This window comes from Excalfactoria chinensis, chromosome 4, assembly GCF_039878825.1.
Source record: "Excalfactoria chinensis isolate bCotChi1 chromosome 4, bCotChi1.hap2, whole genome shotgun sequence".
NCBI classification, from domain to species: Eukaryota; Metazoa; Chordata; class Aves; order Galliformes; family Phasianidae; genus Excalfactoria; species Excalfactoria chinensis.
Genome location: NC_092828.1, coordinates 82,106,096 through 82,128,019, shown reverse-complemented (window position 1 = coordinate 82,128,019; position 21,924 = coordinate 82,106,096). Strand labels below are relative to the sequence as shown.

The window sequence follows — 21,924 nt, the reverse complement described above, 5'->3', positions numbered from 1 at the left end:
GCGCCGGCCGCTGGGTGGCACCCGCGGGGAGATGTCACGCGTGGGGCGGTGCGTGGGGCGGAAACACGGAGCAGGGGACGGCTGTGCAAGTGTGGGCACGCGTGGGTGAGCGCAGGTGAACCGGGGCTCAGAGCGCACGCGTGTGAGCACACACATACACAGTGCACACCCATACGTGTGAGTGAACACACACGGGTGGGTTCGTGGACACGCGTGTGAACATCCGCATGGACGTACAGCTGATCGCGTGCACGCACGTGGGAGCGCACACGCGGGGGGAAAGGTGAACGCGTGCACACGCGTGCGCACACGCGCAGGTGAACGGATGCACATATGTGTGCGTGCTCACACACGAATGGTGCACGCGCACACACGCAGGTGAATGGATGCACACGCATGTGCCCCGCACCTTTCGTGCTCCCCACGCCCGAGCACGCGTGGGTGGATGCAGACACCCTCGCGGCGCGGTGCACGCTCTCACCTGCTCCCCTGGCGCACGCGTGGGCTGGGTTCCCACGCGCGTCCCCCTCCGCCTCCCCACTCCACGCGCACCGCTCCACGTGGGCGGTGCACACGCATGTGCGCGGCGCTGCGTGTGCGCGCGTGCTCGGGGCCGCGCGTGGGCCGCCCGCGCGCGGCGCAGCGCAGCGCAGCAGAGCAGCAGAGCGGCAGAGCGGCAGCCGGTGCAGGCTGAGGCTTGCAGCGCAGGGGCAGGGCCGGGGCTGCCGTGCAGAGGCGTCGTGCTGGGGGGGGCCGGGGGGTGCACCGCGTCCTTGCACCGGCATCGGCATCGGCGGCGGCTCCGGGCTGCAAAGGTGCGTGCCGTGGGTTTTTAAATGGGGGGGGAAGGTGGGTGGGGGGAGTCGGGTGCGCGGATCTGCGGTTGGATTTAGAGGGGAGAGAGCGGTGGGGGGGCTGCACTGCGGTGCTGCTGCTTTGCTCCCCCCTCCCCCTCCCCATCCCATCATAAATCGGCAGCCCACGCTTGGTGCTTGAGAGGGGAGGAGGCAGAGCATGTAGGGGAGGTGGGGGGGCTGCAGTGGGTGCCCTGCCGTGCAGCCAGGTGGGTGCCCCCCGCTTCCCCCCCCCACTCCATTTAGGGAGCCCCCATCCCATCTTGGAAGCCCCTCATCCCTTCCTGAGGTGGGAGAGCCCCCCCTTCCCTGCAGCACACCCCAGGGACAGGCACCCACAGGTGGGGGCTGCGGGGTGGGGGGTAGCACCCCAACGGCACCGGGTGGCAGCAGGAGGACCAAGCGATGGGGCACCTAAACAAGGAGAAACGTTACAGGGAACGGGATAAGTAGTGCACCCCAATGGCTCCGACCCCATGGATTCCCACCTCGCGGGGGCTCTGTGCCCCACCTCAGGGCCCCATCTCCCCACCTCAGGGCCGTCCCCCCCCCCGAAGATGGCCGAGAAGCTGGTGGCCGGCGACCTGTTCCTGCGGCAGGCACGGGAATCCGTGTCATCCCTGGACTCGGACAAGCTGTCCCCTGTGTCCCCCGAGGCGGGCGGTGAGGAGTCGTCAGACAGCGAAGGAGAGCAGGAGGGCAGCACCCACAAACTCATCCGGAAGGTGTCCACCTCAGGGCAGATGCGGAGCAAGGTGAGGGGACCCCCACCTCCTGTCAGCCCCAACCCCAAATCTGCCTTTTATTTCCTCCCAGCCGTGGTTACGGGTTGGCAGCTTGTATGTGGCGTGATGTTTTGGTAGGTCCTATAAAAATATGGGGTGCTGCTATGGATACAGGAGGCCGATGTGGGTCTGGGGGTGGCAGAGCCCCTGGTGCTGCTTGGTTTTGCCAGCTCTGTGCTGTGCTATGCATGGTGGTGTCGCGGGGTCCTTCTGTCTCCCAGGCCGGGTGGCAGCTTCCAGCACTTCACCATGCAGGAGGCAGTGCTGGAAAGAGAGCATGTATGGCATCCAACGTGACCCCTGTGCAGCCATATGGGGGGGCAGCACCCCACAGCCCTAATTAGCACAGTTAATGAGGGAGAGCCCACTGTTTCCCGAGAGATGCCTGGCTTAGCAGCGAGGAGGGGAGACCTATTTTTGGGTGTCCCCAGCCATCCCTGCTGCTGATAACAGGGGTTATCAGGTTTTGGGGTCCCCACCTCTTGGAGTTCAGCATGCCCCCACGTGGCAGTGGTATCTCCCCTGGGGACAGGACAGGGCAGACATCCCATCCCCATCCATGCTGCATTCATCCCCATCAGCGCGTACCCCAAATACCAGCCCCATCCCCACCCCCGTCCATGCCAGCCCCCCGTCCCCCACACCCCAACTCGTGGGCTGTAATTGCGGGGCACCCCGTGGGGCGCTTTGTGCCGGCCCTGGCGCGGAGGCGTTGAGGCCATTGTGCTCTGTGACAACGACAGCTGCCAGGCGCAGGTGCCCCTGCAGGGCTAAATGGCCCCGGTGCAGGAGGGGGGTTGCTGCCACCCCCTCCTCCTCCTCCTCACTGTGGCTGAGGGCTGCCGGTTCCCTGGAGGGATGTGGGCATCAATGGGGAACTGGGGATGGGAACGTCCCCCACCACTGGCAGAGCAGTCCTGGGGTGTCACCCTGGGGTGTCACCTGCTGGAGTAACCCAGGGGACAACGCTGGTGGTGCTGCGCTGAGAAGTGTCACCGCAGAGATGCTGGGCTACAATTCATCTCTGGGAGCTGATGGCAGCTGCCTGTGTGCTTTGGGGTCCCCCCCGTGCTTGAGGTGTTTCCATGTGCTTCTACTCAATTTGGGGGTCCCTCTTTGTACTTTAAGGTCCCCTGTGTTCTTTAGGGGATCCCTTGCAGGCTCTTAGGTCCCCTGTGCACTTGGGGGTCCTCTGCTTGTTCTTAAATCACCTGCATGCTTTGGGGACCCTCTATATGATTTTCAGTCCCTCTCATGCCTTGGGGTCTTCTGCATGCTTTGGAGTCTCCCTGCATGCTCCAAGGTCAACCAGATACTTTGGGGTCCCCTTGTGAGCTTCGGGATCCCCCTATATGCTTTGGGGTGCCCCAATGTGCTTTGGGGTCCTCCTGCATGCCATGAGGTCCCCTGTGATCTTTGGGGCTCTCCTACATGCTTTGGGGTTACCTGTGACCTTTGGGATGATGACAACCCCCGTATGCTTTGCAGTCCCCTTGTATACTTTGGGGTCCCTTGCGTGCTGTGAGTTCCCCGTTTGGAGACATCCTGATCCCATTGGCCTCCACTTGGGACCCCATTGGTCAGCCAACAGCGATACCACCAGCACCAGAGCCTGTCTTTGCCCCAGTGCCCCACATTGCTCTCAGCCAGCAGGGATGTGGCAGGGGACGGGGTGGCAGTGCCTGGGCCACTGAGATAGCCATGGTGCCAGCAGCCGGATGTCTGTGTGTGCCTCACCCCAACACATGTTCCGTTCTGCACACACCGCATCGCCATCCCCCATTAATTCTGCAGCCCCTTTTCAGGCATCAGCACTGAAACCTTGCAGGGGTCCCCACAGCACCAAGGTTTGGGGGCTGCAGTGCTGCAGGGCATATCCTCGGGGTGCACGGTTGGGGCCGAGCCCGGAAGGGCCCCTTGTGTTGCACAGCTGATAAGGTTTGCAGCCACCCACAGCCTGTTGCGTGTGCCCCAACCCTGCTGGCATTCTGGGGGTGCGGGGTCGGACCCGCCGGATCCCTCTGCGTGCTCATGGGGTGATGCTGGTGAGATGCAGGTTGGTGCGGTGATGCGTGCTGAGCCGCCTCTCCTCCTCTTTCTTTTGGGGATTTTTGCTCCGATTTGGGCTGTTTTGATGTGGAGTGGGGGTGGAGAGGGATCTGCTTTTTGGGTTGAGCAGCCAGGTCACATCCTACCCAAGCCCTGCATTGCCCGGAGCTGCTCCCGCTGCGGTGCTGGCACCCGCCCTGCAGGATCGTGCTGCCCGCCTGGCCCCCGGCCACGCAGAGCTGGGCTGCAGTGCTGGCTCTGACCCTGCTATGCCTGCACCGTGCTGCAACCCCTGCTTCCGGGCATCAGGATCCCCCCCTTGCCCCCCCTGCTTCTTCCCACCTGCAGCCCCCTGCCGCCCCCTGCGCATCACCACCAGCAGGTCCCCGTGTGCCGTACTCCTCACTGTTAGGAGCTCACTGTGTTCCCTCACTTCTCCCCCCCACCAGGAGCTCCCCACCATCTCCCTGCATCCCCCATTCCTCACCATTACAACTTCCCACACCCCCACGTTCCTTCCTATCATAAAGCCACCCGTGTCTCCCTGCTCCTCCCCCTGTGCCCCTCTCCTCACATCACTGTGACCCCTCATCTCCCTCTGTCACCACTCCAAGCCCCCTGCACCCCCATACCCGTCACCTTCAGGGTTCCTCAATGTTCCCTCATCATCACCGTGCATCCCCCTGTCCCTATGATCATTATTGCCATCCTCTATCGCTGGGTGGGGGCTCCTGGGAGCTGATGTCCCAACGTCCCTGCAGAAGAGTGTGAAGGAGGGGCTGCTGCTGAAACAGACGAGCTCCTTCCAGAGGTGGAAGCGGAGATACTTCAAACTGCGGGGCCGGACTCTCTATTATGCCAAAGATGCTAAGGTGGGTCGGGGGGATTCTGAGCCCCTGCTGAGCTGGGTTTGGGCTTGTGGCACTATTGAGCCCTGCTTTGTTCCCACAGTCCCTGATCTTTGACGAGGTGGATCTGTCTGATGCCAGCGTGGCTGAGACCAGCACCAAGAACATTAACAACAGCTTCACAGTGAGGCGGAGACTTTCTGTGGGGTTTGGGTGGGCTGCCGTGGGGTTTGAGTGGGCTGCTGTGGGGTTTGGCTCTCCGTGGGGTGGCCTTGCAATGGGCTGTGGCACTGCGACTCTTTGCAGGTGATCACACCATTCCGCAAGCTCATCCTGTGTGCTGAGAACCGCAAGGAGATGGAGGACTGGATCGGGGCCCTGAAGTCAGTGCAGAAGTGGGAGATCCACGAGGTGTGACAGCTGTGGGGTCAGGGTGTGGGTCCCCAGGGCTGGCAGTGCCGGGATGATGGGATACTGGGACTGTTGGGATATCGGGATGCTGGGATGGACCAAAGGGACTGTGAGATGCTGGGATGCTGGAAGGGACCTCTGGGATGCCAGGATAGCAGGATACTGGGAAGGACTGCAGGGATGTTGTATTGTTGGGAAGGACCGCTGGGATAGCAGGATGCTGGGAAGGGCCACTGGGATGAGTGGGGGCCCCGTGGGGTCACAGGGCTGTGGCTGCAGCCGGGCTGTGCCCCGCAGGCCACGCAGTTCAACATGGAACACTTCTCGGGCATGCACAACTGGTACGCCTGCTCCCACGCCAGACCCACCTTCTGCAACGTGTGCCGTGAGGCGCTCTCGGGGGTCACCTCTCACGGCCTCTCCTGTGAAGGTGAGCACCCAGGGGTCCCCTGGGTCACGGGGGTGGGGGGAGGGTGGTATCAGGGGCCGTCCTCACCCCTCACCTGCTCTTCCAAACCCCACAAGTGTGCAAGTTCAAAGCTCACAAGCGCTGCGCCGTCAGAGCTACCAACAACTGCAAGTGGACCACGCTGGCATCCATCGGCAGCGACATCATTGAGGATGAGGATGGGGTGAGCAACCCCACTGCGGGGCCACCATCAGCGGGAGGGCGTGGGTGTGAGGTGACCCCGAGTGGGACATCCCCTGTCCTCACCCGTGGCTCCTGGGTGCACAGAGTGGTGGCCGAGGGGTGACAGCTGTCCCTGCCTGCAGGTGGCCATGCCCCACCAGTGGCTGGAGGGGAACCTTCCTGTGAGCGCACGCTGTGCCGTCTGCGACCGGACCTGCGGCAGCGTGCGGAGGCTGCAGGACTGGCGGTGCCTCTGGTGCAAAGCCATCGTAAGGACGTGTCCCCCCACGTGTCCCCTGGGGACAGTGAGGCTGCGGCATGTCCCACAGCTCACACAAATGCCCCCAGGTACACAGTGCCTGCAAGGAGCAGTTCGGCAAGAGGTGCCCCCTGGGGCAGTACAAAGTGTCCATCATCCCACCCACCGCCCTGAACAGCATCGACTCGGATGGTGAGTCGGGAGGGGACGCGCCGTGGCTGTGGCATCATTAGGTTTCAGAGTGAACGCCACCCAGGGATGTTCCCACACCGCTTCCCTTTCCCTATCTGCTTCCCTTATCCGGAGGGGTCCAGCTGGCCTCCGCCAAGCAAAATCTGTTCCTCTCCTCCGGATATTTCTTCTGGTGTTCTTTAATGATTTCCACCGCTCCGCTCAGCCGGTGGCTCATCTGCTGCTCGTTACTCATCGGGATGCTGTCAGGGCAACCATCACGCGGTTCTCCTCCCTCCTCAGAGCCGTGTCTGCTCCATCCAACCCAGGGACTGGGAATGAGGCGGCAGAGGTGTCCCTGAGCCGGCTGTGGGTCAGCCCCATCCATCCTCTGCTGTGGGCACGTCGCATTCCACATCTCATTTCTTTAAAAGCGTGCTGCTGGCTGCCAACCTCCCTGAGTCATCTGCAGAGCTGGGGGGGCATGGCAGCCTCTGGTAGTGGCTGTTCCACAGGAGCCACCAAATGCCACTAAATTCGGGTGGGGATTCCCACCTGGTTCTGCTAGGCCAGTCCCTGCAGTGAGAGACAGACCCCTCTGTGCCCGTTGCTGTGGTTGCAGCTTGGGGACAGGAGCCAGCCCGCTGACTCACTGAGCCTGCAGGAGCAGTGCTGGAGGAACCAAACTTGGCCTGTGTGCTGCCCTGGCACAGCTTTGCCTGTCCCTGGCCCCATTCCCATTCCCATCCCATCCCATCTCATCTCCTTCCCCATCTCCATTTCATCCTCATTCCCATCTTCCTCCCATCTCCACTCCCATCCTCATTCCTATCCCTGTCTCTATCCCATACCATCTCCATTCCATCCCCAACCCCATCTCCATGTCCATGCTGTTCCCCATCCCCATCAGATCCCATCCCATCTGTATGTCTTCTCCTATCCTTCTCCTATCCTCTTCTCCTATCTCCTTCTCCATTCCCATTCCCATCCCCTTCCCATCTCATTCCCTGTCTCCATCCCATCCCACCTTCATTCCATCTCCAACCCCATTTCTGCCTTTCCCCGTTCCATCCCATCTACCCCTATCCCATCCTATCAACATCCCATCCCCTTCTCCTTCCCCATTCCTGTCACCATATCCTTCCTTACCAATGTCCCATCCCCATCTCCATCCCATCTCTCCTCCTCTTCCAACCCCTCTCCATTCCTGCAGCCCCCTGCTTACTCTCCCTCCTGCCTATAGGGCTGGATGCAGTCAGGGCATCTTTTGATCTCCGGAGGTGCCTCCTTCGATGCCTTCAGGGCTGGGGACAGTGCTCATGTCCATGTGTCCCCACAGGGTTCTGGAAGGCCACCTGTCCCTCCTCTTGCTCCAGCCCCCTGCTGGCCTTCGTCAACTCCAAGAGTGGGGACAACCAGGGCGTCAAGTTCCTGCGCAAGTTCAAGCAGTTCCTCAACCCGGCCCAGGTCTTCGACCTCATGAATGGAGGCCCACACCTGGGGTGAGTGCTGACACGGGGGTGTCACTTGCAGGAGCCCAATGGGACCCCATAGCCCCCTCTGCCCCCTTTTCCAGGTTACGCCTCTTCCAGAAGTTCTCCACTTTCCGCATCCTGGTGTGCGGTGGCGATGGCAGCGTGGGGTGGGTGCTGTCTGAGATCGATGCACTGGGGCTGCACAAGCAAGTGAGTGAAGCCAGGGGACAAGGGGGACAATGGGAATGATGGGGACAACGGGCTACTACCTTCCATCTCCATCCCATGGGGGCAACTGGGCTGCGTGACTTCCACCTCCCCATCCTCACCCCACGGGGACAACGGGGCTGTGCCCACAATGATGTCTCCTGCAGCACTGAGGTGTGGGGTACCCGCAGGGTGGGTGCAGGGCTGAACCCCATCCCTGTCCTGCAGTGCCAGCTGGGTGTCCTGCCCCTGGGCACCGGTAACGACCTGGCACGAGTGCTGGGCTGGGGCAGCCTCTGTGATGATGACACGCAGCTGCTGCAGATCCTGGAGAAGCTGGAGAGGGCCACCACCAAGATGCTGGACCGGTGAGCTCTGGGGGGACCCAGACACCCCTGTGTGATGGATGGGGTCAGGGCACTGTGGCATCCCTTCTCTCTGCTTGGCAGGTGGAGCGTGCTGACCTACGAAGCCCCCAAGCAGTCTCCACCGGCCCTGAAGGAGGAGGAGGATGGAGACTCCAACATCCAGGTGGGAACTTCTGGGGATGAGTTCCTGCCACCCTGAAACCGATATTGGATGGGGGATGTTATGGGGAGGGAGCAACATGGCATGGGATGGGCATGGTGAGGCTCAGACTGGCCTGTGTCCCTGTGCTGAGGGGATGGATGCGGTGCCTTGTCCCCATCCTGATTTGTGACACCCATCCAGCTGTCTTCTCCCCAGGCCCACATCTCCCACTACGCCGACTCCGTTGCCTTCCACCTGGCCAAGATCCTGGAGTCAGATAAGCACTCGGTGGTGATTTCATCTGCCAAGTACGGGGGTGTTGGGAATGGTCTGCTGGGGACAGGTCCCCCCAGGACACCACTGGTCCCATCACTCCCTGCTGCTTCCCTTGTCAGGTTCCTCTGCGGCACCGTCAATGACTTTGTGGCTGAAGTTGGCCGTGCCTACAAGAGGGCGACTGAGAACAAGCAGGAGGCAGAGCTGATGGCCAGAAAGGTGGGCCTGCGGAGGCTGAAGCAGGGGCCTGGGGGTGGTGGAGGGCTGCTGGGGGTGAGCGTGCCAGTGCCCAGTTCTTGGGGTGCCTAGGAAGGTATGGAATGCTGAGGCACCTGGGGAACCCAGAGTACCCAGGAAGCTGGGTGCTCAAGCTCTTGGGGTCCCAGGCACTTGGAGTGCCTTGGCAAACCCAAATACACAGGATTTACAGTTAAGCATATGGTGCCCAGAGTGTTCAAGGCTGTCCAAGTGCTTGGGGTACCCAGGGAAACACGGGATGCACAAATATTCAGGATTTCCTGGCACTGGGTTGCACAGGTAGCCATGAGATGCCCAGGCACTTGGGATACCTGAGTAAGCGTGTGGCATCCAGGCATTTGGGGTACTCAGGCAAGCATGAGATGCTCAAACAGTTGGGTACCCAAGCAAACATAGGGTATCCAGAACAGCATGGGATGCACAGGCATTTGGGGTGCCATGCCTTGGGGTGCCAGGCACTGAGCTGAGCACGTGGCCACCCCACAGTGTGCCATGCTGAATGAGAAGCTGGACTCGCTGGTGAGGGAGCTGACAGAGGAGGCTCAGGCCATCGTGGTCCCCGAGGGGACCCCACAGGGCACCCCGACCGATGCCAAGGAGCTGGAGAAAGGCGGCTTCGCCCCCAGCCCTGTGCCCCGCATCTTCAAATCCAAGGAGCAGCTGATGCTGAGGGCCAACAGCCTGAAGAAAGCCCTGCGGCAGATCATCGAGCAGGCTGAGAGAGGTGAGCAGGTGGCACAGGGAGGGGCCGTGCCTCAGTTTCCCCTCTGAATGCTCATCACTGTGCAATCCCAAAGAAGCATCACCACATCTTCTGGGTGATTCAAAGGCTGGGGTGGGGCTGGTGCAATGCTCTGGGGCTGGGGGCATCTGTTGGGGTGCGGGGGTCGGGTGCTCTGGCCCCACTGCTATCCTGTGTTTGCCCCCAGCTGTGGATGAGCAGAACAAGCAGACCCAAGCATATCAGGCCACCACAGTCCCCAGCAAGAAGGACAGCTCGGAGGAACTCAACAAGGAGGAGGAGCGGCTCTGTAAGGCACTCATGTGGCACACAGCATCTTTTAGGGTGGGCTTCGAGGGGAGCAATGGAGTGGGCTCACTCAGCAGCCGCCTCCAACCCACCCCGCAGGCTCTCGGCGGGAGACAGTGACCTCGGCCACCTCCTCCATCCTCCTGGAGCGGCCAGACACCTTTGGCAGCTTGCAGTTCCCCGAGGACCCCGGTGTGCTGTGAGTTTGGGGTCACCCCAAGGCTCTGTTGGGTTTTTGCTTCGTATCCTGGTGCCAATCCTGCTGCTTTCAGGCACTTCTCAGAGAAATGCGTCATGAACAACTACTTTGGCATTGGCCTGGATGCCAAGATCTCGTTGGAGTTCAACAACAAGCGGGACGAGCACCCCAAGAAGTGCAGGTTAGCTGAGACCTCCCTGGGAAAAATATGGGATGCCCCTGTCTGGGTATCCCCCTCCCCAGTTCCATGGTGCTCATGCTGGGAGGGATTGCTGGGATGGATCACTGGGATGCTGGAAGGGACTACTGGGTCTCCAGGATACTGGGAGAGACTGCTGGGATGCTGGAAGGGACTACTGGGATGCTGGGAAGGAATATGGGGATGTCAGGGAAGACCACTGGGATGTCAGGATGGATCAAAGGGTTGCTGAAAGGGATCATTAGGATGCCAGGAGGGGCCACTGGTTTGCTGGAAGAGACTATTGGGATGCCAGGATAGTGGGATGATGGGAAGGACCACTGGGATACTGAGACAGACTGCTGGCATGTTGGGTGGGATCACTGGGATACTGTGTGGCCGGTGGCCATTCAGCTCCCCCACTGCACCCCGTAGCAGCCGCACCAAGAACATGATGTGGTATGGGGTGCTGGGCACCAAGGAGCTGCTGCAGCGCACCTACAAGAACCTGGAACAGCGGGTGCAGCTGGAGGTACGGGGCCAGGGCTGGGAGCAGGTTTGGGGTGGGGGGCAATGGGGTGGCCCCCGGGCTCAGCCCTCTCTTGCAGTGCGACGGGGTACCCATCTCGCTGCCCAGCCTACAGGGCATCGCCGTGCTCAACATCCCCAGTTATGCAGGGGGCATCAACTTTTGGGGTGGCACCAAGGAGGACAACGTGAGTGCGAGCTTGGGGTGGGGGCAGAACCCCTCTCTGTCACTGGGGAGGGGGCACTGAGCCCAACGTGGTGGGGCCACTCTCGTGCAGAACTTCGGCGCGCCGTCCTTCGATGACAAGAAGCTGGAGGTGGTGGCTGTGTTTGGCAGCATCCAGATGGCCGTGTCACGGGTCATCAACCTGCAGCACCACCGCATCGCCCAGGTAGGGCCAGGGGGAGCCCCGCAGGGTGCCACCCTCTGCCAGCCATGGTGCCAGCCCTGCCTGCCCCGCAGTGCCGTGTAGTGAAGATCACCATCCGTGGGGATGAGGGCGTCCCGGTGCAGGTGGATGGGGAAGCGTGGATCCAACCGCCCGGCGTCATCCGGATCCAGCACAAGAACCGGGCGCAGATGCTGACCAGGGACCGGGTGAGCCCTGCAGGATGGGCTGTGGGGCTATGGGGTGAGCAGGGTGGGACCTCTGTGCCCCCGCAGGCGTTTGAAAGCACCCTGAAGTCATGGGAGGACAAGCAGAAGGGGGAGAGCTACCGGACAGCCACACGGCCACGGCTCAGCTCGCAGCAGTCCATGGAGTACCTGACCGAGGAGGAAAGCAGCCTGCTGCAGCAGCTATCACGTGTGGCTGAGACCCTCATTGCCAGGTCAGGATGGGGGCAAGGGGCTGCAGGGGGCATGGGACACACTGGCTCCATCCCATCCCATCCCATCTGCAGGATCCGCGAGGCAGCCAAGGCGCACAAAGGTGTGGAGCAGGAGCTGGCACACGCCGTCAATACCAGCACCTCGGCATTGAGCGATGCGCTCTGCAACAAAGCTGCTGGCACCTCCGAGGTGAGCACAGTTTGGGGGCCAAACCCCCACCCTTGCAGACAGCTGGCTTTATGCTCACCCCCTGTGCCCCCACAGTTTCTCAGCAGGAACGCAGCCGTGGAGGTGGTGCTGAGCATCAAAGCTCTCTATACTGAAACCAGAGCGTTCCTGGAGGGGAAGGCGGTGAGTGTGGGGCTGGGGACCCCCCCGAGCCCTCCAGCCCAGCTGTCCCCCCCGCCAGCAGGTGGCAGTGGGGCTGGGGACGGTCCCTGTCCCCCGCAGCTGGACTCACCCCAGGAGGAGGAAGCGCTGCAGGGTCCCCTGAGTGCACTGGGCCAGGAGCTGCAGCGGCTGCTGGACATCCACTGGCTGGGACCCATCGCCCACCCCAGCGAGGAGGTGGGTGCAGAAGGATGTTGGGGGGCAGGCTGTGGGGCTGTAGGGGTAGGCTCAGCCCTGTTTCTTGCAGGAGAGCGCCAGCAGTGCCAATAAGGGCAGCTTCAAGCTTCGCCTCAACATCCCCAAGCCCAGGAAGGACAAGGCACAGAAGCAAAAGAGCAACAGTTCACTCCCAGGTAAAGGAGCTGCTCATACAATGGGCTGAGGGATGTACGATGCAATGAGATGAGAAGGGGCCGCAGTAGAGCTCAGCCCTATGGGAAGCTGATTGGGCAAAGGGAGATGGTTGGATATTCCATACAGAAGTGAAGGAGCCCCATAAAGAGGTGGGGGGAAAGAAGGGGCAGCATCTGCCACACTTGTGTGCTGGTGCCCTGCTCCACTTCTGGGCTTTTTCTCTCTTCTAGCGGACAAGTGGGGTGCTGAGGAGGTGGCTGCCTGGCTGGAAACACTTGGGTTAGGGGAGTACAGAGAGATTTTTGTCCGGCACGACATCCAGGGCTCAGAGCTGATCCTGCTGGAGAGGAGAGACCTGAAGGTACCGCAGCCCTTGTTTCCACCTCCTAGACCTCCAAACAAGAGAGCATTGTGCCCCCCTCCCTCCTTCAGCCTCATTGTTTCTTATCAGTGGGGACACGGTGAGGAGGGAGCTGGCTCCAGCCCCTGGTTCACCAGTATCATGCCTGTGCTCCTCCCATGGGAGCAAGGCTATGCAGCTCCTCCTCTCTCCCCATCACAGGATCTGGGCATCACCAAAGTTGGCCACATGAAGAGAATCCTGCAAGCCATTAAGGAGCTCAGCAACCCACCCTAGGCTGCCAGGAGCTGGGGGGCCTGGGTCCTTGCTGCCCCCTATGTGTGTGTGGAGCCCTCCTTCCCTCCCCCGCACCCTCCCCTCGCTTGCCTTGCTTTGTCTGTTTGTCCCCCAGCATCCCCGGAGCTGCTGCTTCTCCCTGAGCCTCGGGGGCTGGAGGCACCAATGGTGCAGGGTCACTACAGGAGCCAGGGAGCTGGGCTGCAGTATGGAGCCAAAGCAAAAAGATCTCCCCCTTTCCCTACGTCGGTATTTAAGCTGTGTAAATATTTGGAGAAAAGATATTTATTGCTGCTGCTGGTATCAAGTCACTGCCTGGGGACAGAAAGGGGATGGGACCCGGACCCTTCTAGTCCCTCCTTCATCCCTGCATCCCCTCCATGAACAGCCCCCACCACAACCACGTTAAGATATACACAATATTTTATTGACAGCTCAACATCACTTTTTTTTTCCTCCCCTCATATTCAGTAAAAACAATGTTCTGGTTTGTTTTTTTCCCCCCCCTTTTATGTACACAGTGCCCCCACCCCGCTATTTACAGGCTATGTACAGAGGCAGGGCTAGCTTTTCAACTTCTCCTCCAGCTTCATCATGTCCATGGGGGTTGTTTTGGCGACCTCAAAGAAGACCCTGCAAGGAGGTGTGTGTGGGGTTATAGAGCTCAGCAGCAGCCCCGGCACCCCCACAAGAGCCTTCCCCAAGGGCTGTTGGGACACTCACCTGTGTGAATACTTGGTACGCACAGCCTTCAGCTTGTCACAAGGCTGATAGGTGAGCAGAAAGTTCAGCCTTTTCACCAAGGGGTGCAGGTCCTGAGCGCAGTACCCGCTGTAATACTCCAGCGTGGGGGTCTGCAAAGCGACCAGGTGGGAGCCACGGTCATCCCTGCAATGTCACATCATCCCTCCATCCCTCCCCACGTCCCCATGCTCACCCAGCCACCCAGGTTCTTCATGGTGAGCGCCAACAGCAAGCTGCTGGCAGCCAGCTTGGAGGGACGCTCCCGTGCGTAGTCGTACTCCTGCAGGGTCATCTCGCAGAGGAAACGGGCCAGAGTCAGCGTCTCCATGGAGGCACGGGCACACTGCGGGCAGAAGGCTCAGGTTTAAGCAGCACCACACCTGCATCCTTCTTTCTGGGGCCTCGGGGTCACCACCATCCCCACTCTAACCCTCCCCTCCCTCGCTTTGTGTCGGCCCATGGGAGGTGGTAAAGCCCCCACACCTTGGCAAAGCGCCGCAGGAAGCGGTAGGGGATGGGGATGTTGATGTCGAAGTTGAGGGTGCGGAGGATGCTCGTCTCCATGGCAATGAGCTCTTCCCGCTTGTAGGCATCGTCACAGATGTACAGAAAGTCATCCACGCACGGAGGGCAGCGCTCCTGTGGGGAGGAACTGCTCAGCACTCATCCTGGCAACATTTGTGGGGAGACCATGCAATTCTCAGGCCCTTTAAGAGTACATCTCCTGCCAGGAGCATCATATTGTGACACCCTGGTATCCTGGCAGTCCCCAAACAGCAGAGAGGAGCAGGATAGGTAGGCAGGATTCAGCCCGCAGCATAGAAAGGGGCAGCACAAGGATGGGAGTCCCAGCATTCTCCAAAACCCACACCAAGAATCACCTCGAATTTGGAGGCGATGAGGACAGCAGTGGAGCCGATGAGCTGCAGCTTGTCCCTCATGCTCACCACCTCCACCAGGTAGTGGTCCACCAGCTTCACTGCCAGGTACAGCGTCTCGTGGTTCAGCTCAAAGTTTTCCTGCAGGGATATGAGGTGTCAGGTAAAAGCCTGAATTCCTGGGGCATTCATATCAGCATGGGGAGGGGGATGAGGAGGAGCTCTGATGAACTGGGGGCGTTCATAGGTCCAGAGTGACTCCCACCCTATATAAAGCATGGGACAAGTCCAAGCTCCCTCGCCATGCCTGCCTACCTGCACCTCCACCATCCAATCCACCAGGATGGCACGCATGTCCCTGCTGATGTCCGGCTGCTTCTCCATGTAATCAGGGAGCAGGAACTTCTCCTGTCGAGGCAGCAGAAGTCAGGGACTCCCCTCCCAAACTGGGCCCCTCCCAACCCACAGAGGACTCCCCAGGCAGACATCATTCATCACCCACCTCCCTCTCCCGCATGTATTCGAAGATCTCCTTGGCGTACTCAGCATTGGCATAGGGGTCTCCCAGCTGCTCCTTGTCTATGTCCTCCACCACCGGGACCTGCTGTGTGGAGAAGGCAGCAGTGAGGACAGGTGTGGGAAAGCTTGCAGAGCTCTATGGGGTAGCACACCCTCTCTCCAAGCTGACCCGCAGCCCTCACTCCACTCTTTCCCCATTGGAGACGCTCAGAGGAACAGGTTTAACCTCCAGCTCCCATCCCACCACACTGAGCAGCTTCCAGAGATGCCCCAGTACCCCTAGAACAGGGCTGGGGGCCAGGCTGCGCCCTTGGCTCCATCACCTGGGTCAGCTTCATACCTGCACAAGCTCCTCAGACACAGAACCTTTCTCAGGCTCCACGGGAACATCTGTTGGGGGGGTTTTCCTCAATGACCTAGATAGGACAAGAACATCAGAATGGAGACTTCTCCTGGGCTTCCAAAAAGCCGCATCTATCTCCTGCCCGTCCCCATCCTACTCCTGCACTCCAGCACCCCAGAGAAGCCCCAACACCACAGGGATGGCTGTGAGCGGGTGCTGACCCCCAGCACCCTGTGCCCATCTCACCTGAGTACTCACTTTTTCAGGTTGATCTCATTGTTCTTGGCCACTGTCGGGGCTGGGGGGGCCCTCGTTGCTTTGTGGGTGGGAGCTTTCACCCCTTCCTTCTTCCCTGTCACCGTCTGGTTCTTGTGAGCCTGGAGTTTTTTTTTGGGGGGGGGGGGGGGGGGGAAGCAAAGAGGTAAGTGAGGCTCATTGGTGCCCCTGTGGGAGGGGGGAGCTGGGAGCACAGCCATGCACTCACATTGGTGATGTCCCCAAACGCTGATCTCTTTTTGGGCCCTCCCTGGGGTGAGGATGGGGAACGTTTGGCCTGGCAGCCCTCCTCCTGCAACAGAGCCGGTGAGGTGGGGCTGGGGGCACCCCATAGGGAGCTCCCCCCACCCCATAGCCTACAGCCATACCTTCTCAGGGGGGACATTCTCGGTCACAGAGGGCGCCTTGCTGGCTCGGGGCTGCTTGCTGCTCTGTGCTTTGCTGCTGCGTGCCACCGGCATCCTCCTCCTCTGCGAGCAAAGAGGGGGGTGAGCACAGATATGGGGGAGGGGGTCCAAAACTCACCTCACACCTGCAGAAAAGGGGTGCGGAGCCCAACGCAACCAACAGCACCGCTCAGAGGCTCGGAAGTGCCCACCCAGCCCCAAACATAGCCACGGAGATAGGGGAGCACGGCGGAGGGGGGGGGGAAAAGCAAAGGGATACGGGGAGAGGGGGTGCAGTGGGACCTCCCCATCCCTCCATCAGCCCTCGGGGCCTATAGGGTAGGGGCCCGCTCGGCACCCAGTGACACAGGACGGAGCCCCACACGTAGGTAGGAATAAAAGCAGGGGGCTACAAACGGGAACTGCAGGCCAAGGAAGCCCACCGCCGCTCACCTGCACGCAGCCGCCGCCGGCCCCGGCTCTTTTGAAAGTAGCAGCGCGGCGACGGCTGCCGGCACTGGTCGAGCCGCGTGGCCAATCAGCGAGCGGGCCGCGCAGCACGAGAGCCAATGGGAGAGCCGGGACGGATGCGGTTGCTAAGGGGAGGGGAGAAGAGTTTAAAATTCGGCACCTCCGGCCAATGAGGAGCGGCGGATGGGAGGGGGGCGGGGTCATGTCGGTTGGGGGCGGGGCCGGGGCTGTTGGGGGCGGTGTCATGGCGGTGTCATGGCGGCCCGGAGGTGTCATGGCGGCGGCGTGGTTTGTTGCTCGCAGCGTGAGGGGGAACGTAGCGATCTGCGTGACCTCCGCGGCCTCCACGGATCTCTTCTGACGTGCAGCCCGAGGTCCTTCGAGCTCTGGGGGTCGTGTGCCCATCGGGGGGCTGCAGGGCTGTGTTTGGGCCTAGCGAGGCCTAGCGAGGCCCTGAGTCTGTGGTGAACACCAGCCTGAGACTGCAGCTTCCCTACCACTGAAACCCGAGTACAAACCTCCCCCTTGTCCTATCACTCTTATGGCTATGTGAAAAGTCACTCTCTATCTTGTTCACAAGGTTCCTTTATTGACCAAGCAGCTTTCCCCACCATCATTACCTCTGGCCCTGAGGCTCTGAGGCCTGAGCGAAGGTGAGCTCAGCTCTGCTCTGTGGAGAACCCCCCTGAGGGCTGCGTTCCCCCCACAGAAAGCCTCTGGGCCACCCCACACCCACACCTGGGAAAGGGGTGCAGCCGCCTGCGGGGTGCCATTCCCAGCCAACAACCTGTGGCTGTGCAGCAGTGAGCTGCCCGGGCCGGGTCGGTGTCTGCCCGGCTCAATGGGGGGAAGCAGGAATTTCTAGTCCCTGCAGCACCGCCCTCGGGAGGCTCTGGGGTGCTCTGGAGGTGATGGGGGGATGAGAAGCATCTGCTGGTGTGGTGTTTGCTTTGGAATGGCTGCCCGGGCGCAGCCTCAGGGTTGAGAGGAGGAGCGAGAAGTACGTCTGTGGGATGGCCATGGATGGGTTTTCCTTCCTTTCCCAAGCTAAATCCTTTCTCTTTCCCAGGCTCAAACAGGCCTGACTTGTTGTTCCCTGTGGCCCAATGCCAGCAGCAGGGAGCTGTGCAGCACGAGCAGGACTGGAGCTCAACATTTTGTTCCTCCTCCCCTTTCCACTGCTAATGGCAGAGGGGAGACTGAAGGGAAATAAGAGCTGATGGTGAACAGTGTGGGTTGCTGCAGGCCATGTGTCCCCCACTATCCTTTCAGGGTCATGGGAACCCCCCCGGGACCTGGAGCCTGTTGGGGATGGGGTGGCTGGAGCTTGGGTGTGACAGCTTCATTTCCTGAACTCTGAGCTTCTGCTTTTATTTGCTAAAAAAAAAACAAACAAACCCATTCTCCAGAAAGCAGGGCTCACCATCCAGCATGCCAAGCACAGAGGGAGGTGCAGAGCCAACACTGCCCGGCACAGCACCTCGTCCTTCACCTCCTCACTTGGTGGCCGATTTGATCTTCTGGATGGTGTAGGGACTGGATTCCTTGGGCATCCAGATCTCCTCCCCACCACGGCCCTGCTGCTCGGCCGCTCCCTCCATGGCCGCTGTCAGCTCCGGGCCGAAGATGCTCTCAGTGGCACGGTAGGCACGGGTGAGGCGGCGGAAGGAGGAGTCGGAGGAGCTGTCATCAGGCAGATCTTCATCCTGCTCATCCCTCAGTTTGGTCCTGCTTGCCTCTGAGCGGCCACCTGGGCCCAGCAGAGCCTCCCTGACCTCTTTCAGAAAGGCAGCCTTGGGGCTGATGATGCACAGCAGCAGAACGAGGCCTGCCGACACCCCGCAGAGAAAGTAGAGGGCGACTTTTTCAGGGACATCTGGTGGGGAAGAAGAGCAAAGAGAGGCATCGGGGTGCACACCCCGCTGCAACACACAGGGTGCCTGGGCCTGGAGACTCCCCACCAACCCAGCACTTTGGGGCCACGTACCCCAGAGGTGGGCAAAAGCTGCCAGGGAGCTAGTAAAAATCATCCGGTCTTCCCGGAGCCTGGAGAACCTGGGCCCTTTGTACCAGCCACCTGCAGTGAACAAGGGGACGTGAAGGGCCGCCTCCCCTTGGGGTGTCCCTCTGCCAGACCCCCTCTTTTCTCCAGCAGAAAACACCTCCCTAACCCTCGTTTGCTCAGAGGTAGATTGCTATGGGGTTCTTCATCACTATGGGGCACGAGATGGTGTCTGCCCTGCTCCCCAAATTACCATGCATGTAGTTTGAGAGCAGGAAGGGGTCCGAGGTGTCTGGGCCCACCTCCTCCAGCAGCTGCTTGGGCACTGCAATGAGATACGCCGTCCCGAGTGTCACCACCCCAGCTGTCCCCAGGGGTGGGGGACATGCAGCCTCCCCAGCCCTGCAGTCCCACTCTCACCACAGGTGTAGGACACCCGCAGCTGCTTCCTCGTGCCAGGCAGGCACGGGTCCCCAAAGGTGGCCAGGTCGGCGGTCACTGTGCAGTTCCCTTTGCGGTGGCACTTCTTGGAGACCCTCCGCAGTGCATCCGGAGCCAGGCACTCTGCAGGGACACGAGACCTCTGACCATCAGCATGGTGCTAAGCACAGCTCCCAGCCACAATCCAAGCTGCAACCCTGTCCTCATACCAATATGGGGTCCCTCGGCGTTGGGGGCATCGCACTCAGGTTTGCCCCGCAGGAATCGTCCATAGTGTGCAGAGTAAATGGCCAGGACGGATTTGGGCCGGCAGTGCAGCCTCAGCTCATTGTTCTCACACACTGTCTTCACCCGATGGTTATCTGGGGTGGGGATGGGGTGGGAAGAGGGTGACACCGCAGGGTGACCCAGTGTGACACTCCAAGCCCCCAAACCCTCTCCTCTCCCTCAGCCCTGGGTTCCCATGGGTGCTGCCCACCTGGCCGGCACTTGTAGGACGCGATGAGGTACTTGTGTGTGCCGGGGCACGGGTCCGGCCCGAACACTTGGCTGTGCACTGAGAACTGGCACCACTGCTGGTCCTGACACTCAGCCAGAAGCTTCTGCAGGGCAGAGCGGGGTGTACGTGAGGCTGCTGGAAGGACCCCGGGCTGTGGTCACTTCTATGCTGTCACCACTGTCCAGTGGCTGCTGTCATCCCCATGGTGGCCATATGGTCTTGTGGGCAACTTTGCTAGCCAAATCCCATACCAAGTGCTGCCCTGTGCCCATGCAGGCTGTGCATGGTACCTGGGCAGGTGTGCACGCCTGCACTGCAGCACAGAATGTGTGCACAGACACCGCTCCGTGCAGTGTGTATGCTGCAAGCATGCAGGCATGCACACTCAGCTTCCTGCAAGATCCATGCATGCAGGCACACTCACGCAGCTCCAAGCAGCACCCACAGAAGCATGCACAAAGATCCATGCAATGCCTGTGTAGGCATGCACGTTCACATGGCTTCATGTAATACTCATGCATGCGTGCACACTGACATAGCTCCATGCAACACCTTTGCAGGTAGCCGTGCGCATTTGCACAGCCCTTCTGCAAGTGGAGACATGCTCACAGGGCTCTGTACAAACACCCCTGCAAGCATGCGCAGTCGTGCAGCTCCGTGCAACGCCCTTGCAGCCCCAGTCTCCCTCTAGGACGGCCCCGTGTAATGCACGCTCACGGCCACAAGATGGGGACGAGGCTTCACGCCACACCTTGCTCTGGTACCGTCCCCGTTGAGGGGACACGGAGGGGACACCGGCTTTTGGTGGTGGCTGGGCTGCAGCAGTGCCACCCCCCAGGCTGCTCTTGCTCAAGCACGACTTGTGACCCCAAACGTGCCGGGACGCTGCTCTTACCAGGTGGGCTGTGGGTGACATGCACTCGGTGCTCTCCTGCGACACGTTGCCAGGGCTGGGACACAGGTTGGGGCTGGGCACACGGCGCCCATAGAAGGCACCCAGGATGCTGATGGTGGTCTTGCGAGGGCACAGGATGAGGAGCTGCTCCCCATCACACGTGTGCACCGTGTGGTTCCGCAGCACCTTGCGCAGGTACCCTGCAGGGGGACACAGCGATGAGCTGGAGGGGACCAGAGATGATGGCCAGAGATGGTCACCAAGTGATGGTCGGTCACTAAGAACCCAATGGATGAGCTATTCCCAGTCCACATCCTTTTGGGTGGGCAGAGGTCCTGGTTCTCATCCTGAATTCCCACCATGGGGTTTTTCTATTTCTCTCCTTTAATCCTGCATAGTTTGTGTCCCAAAGCACAATCTTAGTGCTTTCCCTCTGTTGTATGGAAGCTTGGGGGTGAGGAGAGGGCAATGAGCCTTCCCTGCCAGGCAGGATTCAGGGCACTGGGGGATGCAGGGTACTGGATGTAGGATGCTGAGGGATGAAGGACAGTGAAGGAAGTAGGATGCTGAGGGATGCAGGATGTAGGGTGCTGGGAAGGCAGGGGACAGCCAGCAGCCCTCTAGCCCCCAAATGAACACAAGCAGGTGGGAGGGCTGGCTCCCAGCCCCACACTTGTCCCTCTGTCCATCCATCCACAAACCAGTGCCAGGCTTGAATGCACAAAGAGCCCCTTTCAATTCCCCTATGGCCACCAACCCCTCGTCAGCCACAGCCAGCACCGCTCCCAGGGACCAGCAGCATGCAAGGGGACCGCAGAGATGTGGACGGGGTTTGTGCTTTAGAGCTGAGGTTCCTCCAAGTGACAGAGGCATCACAGTGCCTCCACCCAGCACTGACACACTCTTGCTCAGATGCTGCTTTCGTGGGGTGAAGCACCAGCAGGGAGGCTGGGCTGCCGTCAGACTGCAAGCGGTTCTCCTCGTGGTGTGGCTGACTCAGACCCAGAGCTGTGCCGTCAGATCTGCCCGGATGAAATCACATCCTCCCCACCTGCCTTAGAACAGCTCTTTGGGTGCTGGGGCAGAGCCAGCACATCTCCTATGGGATCCCCCAAACTCCACAAACCACCCAGCCAAGCCTGGCTTACAACCCCATCCCTCATGGTCCCCAAATCCCCCGTGCCCCACTCACCGCTGAGCTCCGGGCTGGCCTCTGTCCCTGCAGCCAAGCAGAGGAGCAGCAGGGCCACCACCAGTGTGGCCACCATGGTGCCACCACCGCTCTCTGCCACCACCCGCTCCCCGCAGCAGCTGGCGCCAGGGCGGGGGCTGGCACAGCAGTGACAATGAGTCCTTCTGTGCCCTGCAGAGCAACTGGGGCTGCTTTGGACAGCTGGGACAGCACGGGGGCAAGTGACACTGGGAGCAGAAGATGTGTTTTTGAGGGCTGTGCAGCAGATGGAGGAGGGCAGTGGGGTCCCCGGCCTTGCACCCCGCTTTCTGCTTATGGCTGGGCGGATACACGCGTGCTGCAGTCTGTGTCCCAGCACATGTCCGGTCATTGAGTGCCGGGGAGGAAGGGAAGGGC

The 21,924-nt window shown here is 60.7% G+C and overlaps 3 protein-coding genes across 9 annotated transcripts; 1 reads left to right on the top strand and 2 right to left on the bottom strand.

Annotated features, from left to right (window-relative positions):
• The first annotated feature begins 675 nt into the window (after positions 1 to 675).
• Positions 676 to 13,372, top strand: DGKK (diacylglycerol kinase kappa). 4 transcript variants are annotated; one of them, XM_072334442.1, is made up of 30 exons: positions 676 to 815; positions 1,392 to 1,609; positions 4,450 to 4,560; positions 4,640 to 4,720; positions 4,843 to 4,947; positions 5,245 to 5,377; positions 5,473 to 5,579; positions 5,722 to 5,847; positions 5,927 to 6,029; positions 7,348 to 7,510; positions 7,585 to 7,693; positions 7,919 to 8,058; positions 8,140 to 8,221; positions 8,417 to 8,508; positions 8,596 to 8,695; positions 9,221 to 9,458; positions 9,664 to 9,765; positions 9,864 to 9,963; positions 10,037 to 10,144; positions 10,577 to 10,673; positions 10,750 to 10,857; positions 10,948 to 11,061; positions 11,133 to 11,267; positions 11,334 to 11,500; positions 11,573 to 11,690; positions 11,766 to 11,852; positions 11,952 to 12,068; positions 12,139 to 12,244; positions 12,476 to 12,606; positions 12,808 to 13,372. In XM_072334442.1, the coding sequence occupies exons 2-30, from the start codon at positions 1,412 to 1,414 to the stop codon at positions 12,880 to 12,882; spliced, it is 3,453 nt and encodes a 1,150-aa protein (XP_072190543.1). In that variant the 5' UTR covers positions 676 to 815; positions 1,392 to 1,411; the 3' UTR covers positions 12,883 to 13,372. The 4 variants fall into 4 exon arrangements, with proteins under 4 accessions (XP_072190543.1, XP_072190540.1, XP_072190544.1 ...); XM_072334443.1 differs by lacking the exon at positions 676 to 815 and adding an exon at positions 979 to 1,063; XM_072334439.1 differs by having other exon boundaries at positions 11,766 to 12,068.
• CCNB3 (cyclin B3) lies at positions 13,290 to 16,524 on the bottom strand. Of its 3 annotated transcripts, none has more exons than XM_072334445.1 (12): positions 16,482 to 16,524; positions 16,011 to 16,112; positions 15,851 to 15,934; positions 15,625 to 15,743; positions 15,364 to 15,439; positions 15,007 to 15,108; positions 14,820 to 14,912; positions 14,508 to 14,645; positions 14,110 to 14,265; positions 13,820 to 13,969; positions 13,606 to 13,736; positions 13,290 to 13,515 (listed from the first exon to the last, which is right to left on the bottom strand). In XM_072334445.1, the coding sequence occupies exons 2-12, from the start codon at positions 16,101 to 16,103 to the stop codon at positions 13,446 to 13,448; spliced, it is 1,212 nt and encodes a 403-aa protein (XP_072190546.1). In that variant the 5' UTR covers positions 16,104 to 16,112; positions 16,482 to 16,524; the 3' UTR covers positions 13,290 to 13,445. The 3 variants fall into 3 exon arrangements, with proteins under 3 accessions (XP_072190546.1, XP_072190545.1, XP_072190547.1); XM_072334444.1 differs by lacking the exon at positions 16,482 to 16,524 and adding an exon at positions 16,446 to 16,471; XM_072334446.1 differs by lacking the exon at positions 16,482 to 16,524 and adding an exon at positions 16,446 to 16,471 and having other exon boundaries at positions 15,007 to 15,105.
• Positions 16,525 to 17,854: 1,330 nt separating this feature from the next.
• Positions 17,855 to 21,842, bottom strand: LOC140251518 (protein eva-1 homolog C-like). Of its 2 annotated transcripts, XM_072335401.1 has the most exons (8): positions 21,529 to 21,813; positions 20,337 to 20,536; positions 19,421 to 19,544; positions 19,152 to 19,304; positions 18,922 to 19,065; positions 18,755 to 18,826; positions 18,487 to 18,576; positions 17,855 to 18,375 (listed from the first exon to the last, which is right to left on the bottom strand). In XM_072335401.1, exons 1-8 carry the CDS (start codon positions 21,602 to 21,604, stop codon positions 17,996 to 17,998), a joined length of 1,239 nt encoding a protein of 412 aa, XP_072191502.1. In that variant the 5' UTR covers positions 21,605 to 21,813; the 3' UTR covers positions 17,855 to 17,995. The 2 variants fall into 2 exon arrangements, with proteins under 2 accessions (XP_072191502.1, XP_072191501.1); XM_072335400.1 differs by lacking the exon at positions 18,487 to 18,576 and having other exon boundaries at positions 21,529 to 21,842.
• Positions 21,843 to 21,924: the final 82 nt, after the last annotated feature.

Excerpts from the sequence above, each read along its gene's own strand:
- CCNB3 (XM_072334445.1), bottom strand. The coding sequence starts at position 16,103 with ATGCCGGTGGCACGCAGCAGCAAAGCACAGAGCAGCAAGCAGCCCCGA. Across the intron at positions 14,646-14,819 it reads ATTGGATGGTGGAGGTGCAG|GAAAACTTTGAGCTGAACCA; the intron begins GTAGGCAGGCAT and ends ATATCCCTGCAG. Across the intron at positions 14,266-14,507 it reads TCATCGCCTCCAAATTCGAG|GAGCGCTGCCCTCCGTGCGT; the intron begins GTGATTCTTGGT and ends TCCTCCCCACAG.
- LOC140251518 (XM_072335401.1), bottom strand. The coding sequence starts at position 21,604 with ATGGTGGCCACACTGGTGGTGGCCCTGCTGCTCCTCTGCTTGGCTGCA. Across the intron at positions 20,537-21,528 it reads GGCCAGCCCGGAGCTCAGCG|GGTACCTGCGCAAGGTGCTG; the intron begins GTGAGTGGGGCA and ends GTCCCCCTGCAG. Across the intron at positions 19,545-20,336 it reads TGTCACCCACAGCCCACCTG|AAGCTTCTGGCTGAGTGTCA; the intron begins GTAAGAGCAGCG and ends TCTGCCCTGCAG.
- DGKK (XM_072334439.1), top strand. The coding sequence starts at position 1,412 with ATGGCCGAGAAGCTGGTGGCCGGCGACCTGTTCCTGCGGCAGGCACGG. Across the intron at positions 4,948-5,244 it reads AGAAGTGGGAGATCCACGAG|GCCACGCAGTTCAACATGGA; the intron begins GTGTGACAGCTG and ends TGTGCCCCGCAG. Across the intron at positions 12,069-12,138 it reads TCGCCCACCCCAGCGAGGAG|GAGAGCGCCAGCAGTGCCAA; the intron begins GTGGGTGCAGAA and ends TGTTTCTTGCAG.